Source organism: Engraulis encrasicolus, chromosome 14, assembly GCF_034702125.1.
Source record: "Engraulis encrasicolus isolate BLACKSEA-1 chromosome 14, IST_EnEncr_1.0, whole genome shotgun sequence".
NCBI classification, from domain to species: Eukaryota; Metazoa; Chordata; class Actinopteri; order Clupeiformes; family Engraulidae; genus Engraulis; species Engraulis encrasicolus.
The window spans coordinates 2,884,071-2,897,446 of NC_085870.1; the positions used below are offsets into that span (position 1 = coordinate 2,884,071).

At 42.0% G+C, this 13,376-nt stretch overlaps 1 protein-coding gene across 1 annotated transcript in view; it reads left to right on the forward strand.

The window, feature by feature from the left end:
* The window catches only part of ptprt (protein tyrosine phosphatase receptor type T), a 515,405-nt gene extending 508,325 nt beyond the window's left edge, over window positions 1-7,080 (forward strand). Inside the window, exons 36-37 of the mRNA XM_063214792.1 lie at window positions 3,681-3,816; window positions 6,445-7,080. Coding sequence (XP_063070862.1) covers window positions 3,681-3,816; window positions 6,445-6,498 — 190 coding nt within the window. The 3' untranslated portion in view covers window positions 6,499-7,080. The remainder of the gene's footprint in view (window positions 1-3,680; window positions 3,817-6,444) is intronic.
* The last annotated feature ends 6,296 nt before the right edge of the window (window positions 7,081-13,376 follow it).

The window sequence follows — 13,376 nt, forward strand, 5'->3', positions numbered from 1 at the left end:
TTGGTCTTTTGGATCTATCTATCTATCTATCTATCTATCTATCTATCTATCTATCTATCTATCTATCTATCTATCTATCTATCTATCTATCTATCTATCTATCTATCTATCTATCTATCTATCTATCTATCTATCTATCTGTAATCCAACCACTGATGTTCTTCTGATCTTCACAAATGAGTTGGTTGTTTTGATGTGGATTTGCTCGGAGCAAAAGCCATGAATCCAAGTTGAACCAGACCACCAGACCAAGAGCCCACTTGCTCCCGTTGCCCCGTTGCCCCACCCCCATGCAGGTGCAGGGAAGGGGAAGAACAGACCAGAGTAAATGAAGCTGAAAATTAGAGGAACCAAACTGGAAAGTCTATTCCAGGCGCTGGTCTGGTCTGGCACTTACCTCAAATGATTAGTGTTACTGCGTGTGTGGTTTGATTACTTTGTGTGTGTGTGTGTGTGTGTGTGTGTGTGTGTGTGTGTGTGTGTGTGTGTGTGTGTGTGTGTGTGTGTGTGTGTGTGTGTGTGTGTGTGTGTGTGTGTGTTTGTGTGTGTTTGTGTGTGTTTGTGCTCGTGTGTGTGTTCGTGTGTGTGTGTGTGGGTTTGCGAGCGCATGGGTGTGTGTGTGTGTGTGTGTGTGTGTGTGTGTGTTTTTTTGTGTGTGTGTGTGTGTGTGTGTTTTGTGTGTGTGTGTGTGTGTGTGTGTGTGTGTGTGTGTGTGTGTGTGTGTGTGTGTGTGTGTGTGTGTGTGTGTGTGTGTGTGTGTGTGTGTGCGTCTGTGCGTGTGTGTGTGCATGTGCATGTGCATGTGTGTGTTTTGGTTGCACCAGACTTGGAGAGTAGTTTTCCTCCTCCGCAATTTCTAATTTCATACTAGAGGAAAGAAAAATACAATTCAGAATTGTTTTGTTGTGGCTCAGTGATGCAGGTCCAATCAGGGCTTGCATTGATTTCTGGCCCCCTTTTGCTAGTGTTTGCTCAAGGCCTCCTCTGGAAGAGTGCCAGCAACAGACCAGAGCAGTCTGTTTGTTTACATCAGTGATTCTCAAACTTTTTCAGACCGAGGACCATTTTGTCCCCCAAAAAATGTTCAGGGACCACCTGACAACTGCATTGACAGTTGACGGGTGCTATTTCGACACTAATTTTGATGCAGATCACTTACTTTTTATACAAAAATTACAAGCCTGTCTTATTGTGGTGAAAATATGACTTCAGACATGTTTGGGTTTGTAATAATGTTACAACTTCTGCTAGCTTGTCTTGGAAAAGTAGAAATCCCTTTGCAGACCACCTGAGCTCTGTCGCGGACCACCAGTGGTCCCCGGACCACACTTTGAGGATCACTGGTTTACATGGCACTTGAGGCCCCATCTGTGGTAGCCAGCCAGGCCCACGCCCTCCAACTGATGCAACATGTTCTGGCCCCTTTTTGCTAGTGTTTATTAATAATAATAATAATACATCAAATTTGTATAGCGCATTATAGAGACATTCAAAGACATACAGAGACTAAAACAACACAACACAACGGCAATGGAAAGTTCTTTTTTTGTCCATAAATCATGACGGTATGGAGCGTTCACATTAGTGGAGAAATATGGAAGCCCACGGCGGGGGCGGCGATGAAAAGGCCATGGCGGGATGCTCAAAGCCTCCTCTGGAAGAGTGCTAGCAACAGACCAGAGCAGTCTGTTTGTTTACATGGCACTTGAGGCCCTATCTGTGGTAGCCAGCCAGGCCCACGCCCTCCAACTGATGCAACATGTTCTGCGTTGCTTCCAGTCAGGCCAAGAGTAATGAAAATATTGTTTCCAATCTCCCGAAAAATCGGGAACTCCACCCACTTTGTCTGACCAGGGAGGCGGGTCAACCATGCCGTTTGGGAAACGTTACTGTAATTGTTATGCTCTTGGTCAGACCAAGTCTAGAAGAGATTTGAAAGTCGATGATTATCCGGCTACATCTGTGGCCCTTCTTCTAAACACATAGAGGAAGAGAAGGGCGATAGCAGAACTAATGCTGTCAAATAGTGAATATGTCAGGGAGTCGTTTAAGCTTTATACAAGCAAATGTGATAAAGACAACTTCCTATTATATGCTGTCTGATATGGTTTCTGTTTTTAGTCGAGAGAGAGAGAGAGAGAGAGAGAGAGAGAGAGAGAGAGAGAGAGAGAGAGAGAGAGAGAGAGAGAGTGTGTGTGTGTGCGTGCGTGCGTGCGTGCGTGTGTGTGTGTGTGCGTGCGTGCGTCAGTGAATGACATTTTAAAACATCACTCTGACGGACCACAATAAAGCTGTTACCGGTAATTTGCCGAACTTTTGATTCAGCCTTATACGTAGTAGCCTCAAAAAGCCTCATTTGATGGTGATGCAGCATGTAGCAATGATTGGCACTCGGGCTCTTAATAATAATAATAATAATACTTTCGTTTTATATAGCGCCTTTCAAAACACCCAAGGTCGCTTCACAGAGTGTTGTGTAGGAAAGTGTGAGTGTGTGTGCGCGTCAGTGTGTGAGCGTGTGTGTGAATGCATGTAAGTGAAAGTGCTTGTGGAACTAGCAGTCATAAGCCTCCAGGAAGAGATGTGTCTTAAGGTGTTGCTTAAACATGGCCAGTGAAGGGGCATTCTGGATGTGGTCGGGCAGATTGAAAGAAAGGTAGTAATCTGAAGTAGCATTGGATCATTTGAAGTCAAAGCACCTCATGTAATAGTTGATTCGGCCTCCTGATATCGACCTTTTAGCTGAACAACCACTGATATGCTATCAGTCCATTAGCTGCTTTCAGAAATGAATAAAGGAATAGATGAGATTTCATCATATTTTCACTTTGAAAACAATTAATGCAGTTGTCATCTACATTCATCATTTCTGTGAAGAATCTTTTTGATTTTTTTTTTTGTCAGTATCTTTCAAAGCAGCAGAAGCAAATACAAAGGACTTGAACACTGTGGCAACATTTGATTCATGAGCCCTGAAGAAGGCAGATATTGTTCTTCTTGACTGTTTTGTCATGTTCAAAGAAGAGTTAGCTTGATTTGATTTAAATAATGAATTTTGATTCAAAGGGTGATTGTTGTGGTCTTCTCTTGTAACAGTGGCAACATCTGTGGAATCTCGAAAAAGCTCTAAAATGTTCCCATGTGACATATCAGTTTTCATCTGCACTTAACGCTCTTGTAAAAAAAGCGCTTTTGGTTTCATGTTTTTTGCAACATCACCGGTGACGCTGCAATACCACATGAATGTGAAAGCGCCTTAGAGAGAATGAAAAGGACTGTGGCACCATTTGTTGCATAGGAGTAGAAACCTCCAAATGTACCACAATGTGTGTGTGTGTGTGTGTGCGTGCGTGTGTGCCTGCGTGCGTGCGTGCGTGCCTATGTGTGTGTGTATTGAGTAAGTGTCTCTTGAAAGTGTGTGTGTGTGTGTGTGTGTGCGTGCCTGTGTGTGTGTGTGTGTGTGTGTGTGTGTGTGTGTGTGTGTGTGTGTGCGTGCCTGTGTGTGTGTGTGTGTGTGTGTGCCTGCCTGCGTGCGTGCGTGCATGCGTGTGTGCGACGTGTGTGCATGCGTGTGTGCGACGTGTGTGTGAGTGTATGTGTTTGTGTGTCTGTGTTTGCATGGTGCACGACACGTCATGGTGACTAAGGCCTGGTCTTGTGTGTCCCATCTGTGCCGACAGGACGGGCGGCGGCCGCAGCGGAACCTTCTGTGCCATCTGCAGCATCACGGAGATGATCCAGCAGCAGAACATTGTAGACGTGTTCCACACCGTCAAGACCCTGAGGAACAACAAGTCCAACATGGTCGAGACGATGGTGAGCAAAACAACACACACAGACACACAGACACACACACACACACACACACACACACACACACACACACACACACACACACACACACACACACACACACACACACACACACACACACACACACACACACCGTCAAGACCCTGAGGAACAACAAGTCCAACATGGTCGAGACGATGGTGAGCAACACAACACACACACAGACACACAGACACAGACACACACACACACACACACACACACACACACACACACACACACACACACACACACACACACACACACACACACCGTCAAGACCCTGAGGAACAACAAGTCCAACATGGTCGAGACGATGGTGAGCAAAACAACACACACAGACACACAGACACAGACACACACACACACACACACACACACACACACACACACACACACACACACACACACACACACACACACACACACACACACACACACACACACACACACACACACACACACACACACACACACACACACACACACACACACACACACACTAGCCTACTCATACATGAATGTACATGTCCAACATGGTGGTAAGCAGCAAAACAAAAGGGATGGTAGCCAGGGTCTCTGCTTCAACTTCAACTTCAACTTTAAACTTTTCAACTTTATTGTCCCCAGAAGGGGCGATTAGGTGTGCAGCAAGTCATAAGCACATATAGACAGCAACAACATATACCACAGGACAGACATAAGGTGCAGTGGTCATAAGGTTAAAATGACCATAAATATGGTTATAAAAAAGATAAAAACACATCATGAATAGATCAAATAAATAAAATAAGAACATCATCATTCCATAAAATACCATAAACAATGTCAGGGATCAGGTCAAAATTAAATGGTAATAATAATATTATTATTATTCATAATAATAATAATCTACTAACTAATAAATATATGTTTTATAATATAATTCAATATTTTTTTCAGATTTTAGTCAATCTCAATTGAAGGGGCCCCAATTTTGGGGGCAACGTGGTTGGTGCCCTAAGTACTGGTTGATGCCCTAGGGCCGCACTCTGCATACTCTGCTTATGCCTAGCTAGCGGTGGCCCTGATTTGTAGCCCCTTAACACACACTGTTCCACCAGTGCAACACTGTAATACTATAATGCAGGTGTCACCAACGTTGTGCCCGCGGGCGCCAGGTAGCCCTCCAGGAGCTTCTGAGGTGCCCACCAAGGATGTTAATAAACAGTGACGACTACCAGATTTTAGTCACAGTTAATGCTTTTCCCGATTTAAATATGAGATTATTTATTCTTTATAACCTATAAGTAAATTATCATTCAATAATAGTGTGATTTGAGAATGATGCCAAGACATCAGTAGGGGATTTTGAACAAAAGTAGCCCTCGAGTAGCCCTCGGTAGCCCTCGGTAGCCCTCGGGTAGCCCTCGGGTAGCCCTCGGACCCAGAAAGGTTGGAGACCCCTGCTATAATGTATAATAAACTTAACTATCGTCATGCTACACCACTATGACGGTACACAGGGCCTTTAGAAATGCATTACGACTTGATCATTGGCATTTTTGTTACAGCTTTTTTTATGTACGGGGCAGTGTCTTTAATAGGTTAAGTTAAAATGTACTCTGTTGGTATACAACCCGGAAACCAGAGGTATAAATTCCCTCAGTAAGACTATTTCTAATCCTAAGTGTATACACTTCTGTAGGAGATTATGATTAGCAAACAATGCCCTAGTGGTTGTGATTTTAAAAGTTAAAATGTACTCTGCTGGGGGGTGCTGTGGCACAGCACACTAAGCCCCCCACATTTTGGGCTTGCATGCCCACGGGACCCCGGTTCGAGTCCGGCCGGGGTCATTTCCCGATCCCACCCCGTCTCTCTCTCCCACTCGATTCCTGTCGCCATCTTAAACTGTCCTATCAAATGAAGGCATAAAAGCCCCTTAAAATACCTTTTAAAAAAATGTGCTCTGCTACACTCTAGTAGTCACATGGTGCCATACAGCTCCTCTGGGACCTGATGTGTAGGTCAGATGCAGCAGATGCTACAACAGATGTAGGAACAAATTAAAAAGTTTACCGCCATCATCCATCAGCCTCAGCAAAGTGATTGTATTGTACGCTGTAGGTGAATTGAATTACAGTATGGTTTACTTCCCAAGGTGTGAAGCAAGAAAATTCTATGATCCATATTAATGTGAGCTTTTCAAAGTCCAATCTCACGCACATCCAGATGCTTTCGGGTGCAGGTTCAAAAGACGTTAAGTTCATAAAATGAAAAAAGAAGAACCGCAACACCGATGCTCCCATTTACTTCATTTTAATGTGACGTTTCGGGCCACCCTGGCCCTTCCTCAGACATGTTATTCCTCAGACATCTCCATATTAATGTGAGAACATGTGCACAACATACCTAGCTCTAGAACATGAATAGTTTGCAGTTATCAGTTCAATATAGTACAGTGCAGTACAGCACAGAACAGTGCAGTATAGTACAGTTCATCATGGCATAGTACATAGCGGCCTAATATTTTGAAATATTCAGGTTATTGTGTGTTTTAGGGGGGGAATGGTGTGTTACTCTGATTGGTTGATCTAATCATTCTAATGCCTTCATGTTTCTGCTTTTCAGGAGCAGTACCGGTTTTGCTATGAGGTGGCGCTAGAGAGTCTCAATGCTTTCTGAGCGTCTGTAAAAGAGAGTTGCAGAAGAAGAAGTGGAGCACCTCCTTCATGATGGACAGTCAGAAGTTGTACAAAAAACACACTGAAGAAGCTTCAGCTCACAGAAACTGTACAAAATAGAGATACCACGCTCCTGTTTGAGGGGACGTGGCTTTGGATTTTATTGTTGCAAGAAAAAAAAGAATCTTCATCAGCTACGAAGACAAAAAAAATACAAACCTTTCAAAAGGAAAAGAGGACACTACACTTCTTTTTTTTCTTCTCTTTTTGTCTATGTCCAGCATCCACGTGTATTCTGGACTAGTGATGTGATGATATTGTACAGTACTTTTTAGATATATACCTTGAATGTTCCCATCTGTGTAAAGGAAAACTAGACTACTGACAAAAAGTGTATACATGACCATGAGAAAACGCTCTGGATGTGACAGTGGGGTGAACCAAATAGACTATAACTGAGCGGTGTACAGCTTCCTATGGGGAAATTTTAAAAAGGCTCGTTTAAAAAATTGAAGTGAAGAAAGGGGGGAAAAAAACATGCCTAATCACAAATATTTTTGTTATTATAATGCTTCTGTGGTTCCTAAATCATGATCAGGTCATGGCATAATGTTTTGTGCTTACACTCTAATGCACATTTCTTTCTTTATTGTTTTTGTTTTTGTTTTGTTTTGAGTTTTTATTAAGAACATTTCAATAGTCATTTGTACTTTTGTTTTGTGTCTTGCTTTTTTGTATTTGACATGTCAGTATTGTGGTATGCCCACTACACCCTCTGCCAAGCTTGAGTAATGTTGCTCGTGTGGAGTTGTTGCGTCGCAAGTGACCAGGTGGTTAAAGCTTTACTGTCCACTACTTACTATTGAGAAGATGCCACAGGCAGTGGAAGGTTAAACACCCTATCTTTAAAAAAATATATATTATGAACTTTTTTTGTGTTAGTCATTTTGCACTTTATTTCGCACATTTTTACCTCCAGTATTGAGTGCGTCTTACTCTGAGACGGGCAGCGCAGTGTTACGTTATTGCTAACAGGCAGTGTTATGTTTTTGCTAACAGGCAGTGTTATGCTATTGCTAGTGCCAATTGACATTGCACACGTACAGTACAGACGCCCAAGCAAGCTGTACAAAAAGAAATCCAGGAAGTATACAAAACACACCAGACAAGTGGTTGTACTGTGCCGCAGAACGTCAAACTAGGTTCAACATAAACATTTGGTGCATACTAGTGAGGGAGACGAGAGGTAAGAATGCTTGATTTGATTCACAATCTCATTCATCTGAAATAAGGAAAGAGAACACACAATCCCCAAACAAAAGTAAATTTAACCTTGTAATTGTTTTTTTTTCTTCTTCTTTAAATCCAGTGATCAAGAAGCAATCATGTTGTGATTAGGGGGTGAATTCTCGGGTGACCTTTGCACGCTAACCGTGTTTTAACTGTGTTTCTCTGTAAACTGAACAGTTTTTGTACAGTAATGTTCTGGGTTCGTCATTAGAATGTTCTGCTCAATTTATACAGTTAAGCTAAGCAGCTAAGGTTAAGAAAACAGGAGACTGATTGTCCTGCAAAACAAACTGTCGGTTTTATGGATTCTGGACACTGTGAATGGTCAGACGAATAGAGGTATAATATAAGATAGGTTTTGAAAGCGTGAAATTAATGCATTCTTTTTGTTTTTCCCTGTCCTTTCAATTTTTCATGCTGTATCTCCCACTGCCTGTATTAAATATTTTTATTTCCTTTCAAGCTTTTTTTGTTGTATTTGAACACTTTTTTTTTTATTTGTCTAGCAAAGTGATATTTAGAACTGGTGATTTACTTGCCATGGTTGTTCTGTTGTTTGGAATTGTGGTAACATCAATAAAGGGACCAAAATGACGATCGCCACTCAATACATTGACTTAACTTATTAACATTGACTTGACTTGCTTTTACACTCAATACATTGACTTAACTTGCTTATACACGAAAATGATTTAATCTTCTCAGCGTAAAAAACTCCAGTACATTGGCAGGCACTCACTGATTTAATATCACTCAGTTGGAGGTGTGTAATACAAGGCCAGGAAATACTAGCCTCTGGAGGCAGGGAGAGAAGAGAACAGACGCTACTGCAGATTATTGATTAGGTGAAACCCCTTGAGACTTCAAATACTGTGTAGGCAAGTGTGAAAAATCAACTCTTACAAATAATAGCCATAACACAGTACCTATGAGTACATAGCGATATGGTTATTGACCACAGGATTAATCAATCAAATGTGTTTGGCAAAATGATATAATATTATTACTAATTTGATAAATCTGTCTCAGGGAAACCTAAATTATACAGCATGTAGGCTACACACTGGAGCAGTATAGCTCTGCTCTCAGTAAAGGCTTTCGGTAACACTTTATTTTTGGGACACATCTATAAGCACTAATACATACAATGTTAATGGCTTCATAAGTAACTTGTAAGGCATGTACTAAGCAAACGCTAAGGCCTACTAGGTCCTTACTAAGGTTAAATTGGTAATAAATCCCTTATTGTGCATGAACACAACATTTGCGAATACATGCCTAAGAAATGTCTGATTTTGCTTTGTACATGCCTTACACGTTACTTACACAGGCACATTGTATGTATTAGTGCGTATAGACGTATCCCTAAAATAAAGTGTTACAAGATTTTCAAGCCTCGCATATTGCATTTACTGTGTAGTACAATTCATTTACCTCTCTCTTTCTTTGTCTGCATCAATGGATTGTATACTGAAAATATTCCTCTCAAATGCTCATTAATGATTCAGTGTGGGTTTAGTCTTTACAGTTATTGGTTATTGGTACAGTGTATTGTGGCTCACAACATGAGAGAGATTGAGTGTGTGTGTGTGTGTGTGTGTGTGTGTGTGTGTGTGTGTGTGTGTGTGTGTGTGTGTGTGTGTGTGTGTGTGTGTGTGTGTGTGTGTGTGTGTGTGTGTGTGTGTGTGTGTGTGTGTGCGTCTGTGTGTGTGCGTGTGTGTGCGTGTGTGTGTGTGTGTGTGTGTGTTTGGGGGGTTGCTAAAGAAGCTCCCTGAGTGAAGTTCCCATACGTCTTCATTCCAGCTGCTTTATGTTGCTTCTGTAGTGCTACAGTATGTGTGGAGGGCAGTACATGGTTTAGCGTTAGCCATATCTCTGAGATGCTAACTCCTGTGCAGTTTCTCATGACGTTCAGGGCCGGATTAAGATTGCCTGGGGCCCCTAGGCTACAGGTGTCTGTGGGCCCCAGCTGAAGGCAAATTTCCGACAAATTTACATAGACGGTGTCATACTGACGAGGATACTAGGAATTAAGGATAACATACACGTATCTACCAACTGTACTCAACACGATAGATGACTTTTCCAACATTGCATCCTTTGACAGTTCTGCAATATTTCACTTGTGGCCAATCAGGGGCCCCCTGGCAGGTGGGGGTCCCTGGGCTGCAGCCATATCTAGCCTGTGCATTAATCCGGCCCTGATGATGTTACATGTCCCTTTAAAGGATCTCTCCAATGTGAATGTTAACGTCCCTCTCGTGTTACTCATGCGCTCACTGCATCTTGAATTGTGGTGGTTATCTCACCGTCGCCATGCGGCAATATACAGTACAGTTGCAGACAGTCATACTCAAAGATAGTTAACCCCTTAATGCGCGCCGTACCTCCAGTGGCACGCTGTAATAGTCATTGTAATATAACTACCATAACACTACAGTACTATGACACAACACAGGCCCTTTAGTAATGCACCACAACTTGGTCATTACCATGCTGGTAAGAACAAATTTATAAAGCTGCGTCTTAAGGGGCTAACTGGTACTTAATCCCTCTCTCTCTCTAGGTCGTCCTCAGATGAGCCTTCCATCGTTGCTTCCAATCATCCCGATTCTCCATACATCTTTTCAATTCACTGGTACTCTGGGTTCCTGCGTCCTTCTTAAGTATGTCCACATAAGTTAGTGTGGGATGCCCTCTTGACCGGCACGGCACGGTTCCCACAGCACCAGTTTGCTGACTGTCAGTTCTTGGTGCCTTTGGCAGTGTCCTGCAAGTGTCATTCTCCTTACAGCAATTTTCTCTCTCACCCTTGGTATTCCCTCGTACAGAATTTCGTTGGTTACATGTGCACTATCGCTGATGTTAAGCACTGCACGCAGCATCCTGGTGTAGCAACCATCAAGGGATTTCTCTAGGGTTGGCTTCAGGGTCCAGCATTCACTGCCATAGAATAGAACAGACTCTACTGTCGCGTAGAAGAAGCTAAGCTTGATTTGATGGGCGAGAGTAATCTTCTACTGTGATATTCCTGCATTGGGCACACTAAAGTGACGGCAGCATGGATATCCTTATATTAGTTACAGTAGATATGTGAAGAGTTCAGATGCAAAACCCCCTAAGTGCCTTTTCAGAAAAGAATCTTAATTAATTTGTATTTAATACAAAGCTATCAAAATTGCATATTTTTTTATTTTATTTATGTAATATAACTATTTATATGTATTATCAAGTACATGAATGTAAACCAAACCAACAGCGGGGTTCTCTAAAAATATAGAGGTGCAGGTTTTCAGAAATGGAGTTAGGGGGTTTTGCATCTGAACTCTTCAAGTGCACATTTCAAAAGCATATGCAATGTCTACAGTGACAACTCAATGACATATGAAGGTTCTGTGCAGACATCCCTGTCTCGTCATCCACAGTCATAATAAAAAGATAAACATACTGCAATTACCATATTGGGTTTATAAGACCCCCAGTTGGTTGTAGACAGACTCGTCATTGCTCAAATATCTAAACTCAGAACTCTATACACACTAACCTCAATAACAGTGCCAAAGGCAATGAAGCTAAGGACATGGTAACACTTTATTTTAGGGATACATCTATTAGCACTAATACATACCTGCCTGCATAAGTAACTTGTAAGGCATGTACTAAGCAAACGGTAAGGCCTACTAGGTCCTTACTAAGGTTAAATTGGTAATAAATCCCTTATTGTGCATGAACAAGACATTTGCGAATACATGCCTAACAAATGTTTGATTTTGCTTTGTACTGTACATGCCTTACAAGTTACTTATACAGGCACATTGTATGTATTAGTGCTAATAGATGTATCCCTAAAATAAAGTGTTACCAAGGACATACAGCATTACAGGTAGACATGACAGACTCCTCTGTCGTCGAACAGTTAAAATCTGAAGACTGCGTATGTTTTTCAAGGTTTTATGTTTATTTATGTTTTATTTTATTATTATTTTTACCTTATGTTTTATCTTAATGTTTTAAATGTTATTTTGACTCTAATTCATTTCCCTGTTTTCCTTTCATTTACATTTGTTAACTTTGTGAAGCACATTGAGTTGCACCTGTGTATGAAATGCGCTATATAAATAAACTTGCCTTGCCTTGTCTAGACATGCCTTGAAATCTGGAGACTGGCCCTGCTGTGGCCAACAGGTAGGGAACCCGTCTGCCATGCAGCCAAGCCGGGTTCGAATCCCGGCCAGGGTCATTTGCCGGGACCCACTAGTTTGACGCCCTCTCTGTACTTACGTGGTACGTCACATGGTAATCAAACATTTCAAACAAGCGATTTAAGGTTAGGGTTAGGTTTAGGGTTAAGTTAGGGTTAGGGTTAGGGTTAGGGTTAAGGTTAGGGTTAGGTTTAGGGTCGTATGACGTAAGCGGTAAGTACCGAAAGGGCGTCGAATTAGTGAGTCCCGTCATTTGCCAACCCCTCCCCGTCTCTCCCCATTCGCTTCCTATCCACCTCTCATACTGTCCTCTCAATGAAGTCAAAAAAGACCCAAAAAAATATGTTTAAAAAAATAATAATAATAATAATCTGGAGACCATACAGTGTTGAGCTTTGTAATATAGGCATCAGCTAGGAGTTACATACTACAATACAGCAGTGGTTCCCAACCTATGGGGCGGGACCCCCCTTGATTATAGAGACAGAAGGCAGCACATTCAATGTCCTTCTCTATGTGCTCATATGGTTAGGGAATTGGGAGTTGGTTTTGGGATCAGATGTTTGATCAGATGTTTGATGTGTGCCAGTTGGAGATATGTGGAAGACCAAAATCTCTTGATGGTTCATTGCTGAGTGGCAACTAGGTTGAACCATTACATGTTTACAGTATATAAAAGGGTTAACATTAGAAATGGTCTTTGCACGCCTTATAATGTCCAAGGCTATTACAGTATTAACATCAGGATCCGATACTTATTTCACTTCTTCTCCTGTCCCATAATGCTCACCGTTACACCAGTAGAACACAGTGACAGTCACTGTATAGTAATAGTAATAGTTAAAGCCACAGTATTACACTACTGTGACATAACACAGGGCCTTCAGCAATGCACTACGACAAGATCATTGCCATTGTGGTAACAGAAAATGTATGATGCATTGTCTTAACTGGTTAAGAGTGTGTGTTGCACATTAGAGCATGTTTGGCATGGTAGCTGGCCATGATCCTGAAATGATTCCCTGAGTGCGTTACAATATGCGACCTTGCCTCCTCCACTTGTGCTTGTCTCCTCGTACCAGGAAGTAATATGTCATGATGACATCAGTGACAACAGCATTATATGTCAATATCTTGCAAAAGCTCAATTGTTAACTCTTTTTCTCATTTGCAATTGGGATGGTGAATGAAAAACAGTCTCTCAAAAGTTGTTGTGGCTAGGCTGACAGCTGGGAAACTTTATCGTTTTTTCCACGGAGGAGGGGCCAGGAGGCAGGACGAGGAGACAAGCACAAGTGGAGGAGGCAAGGTCGCATATTGTAACGCACACAAAGGCTGCTACTACTACTACAACTACATTAGAGCATGTTTGGCACGGTAGCTGTCC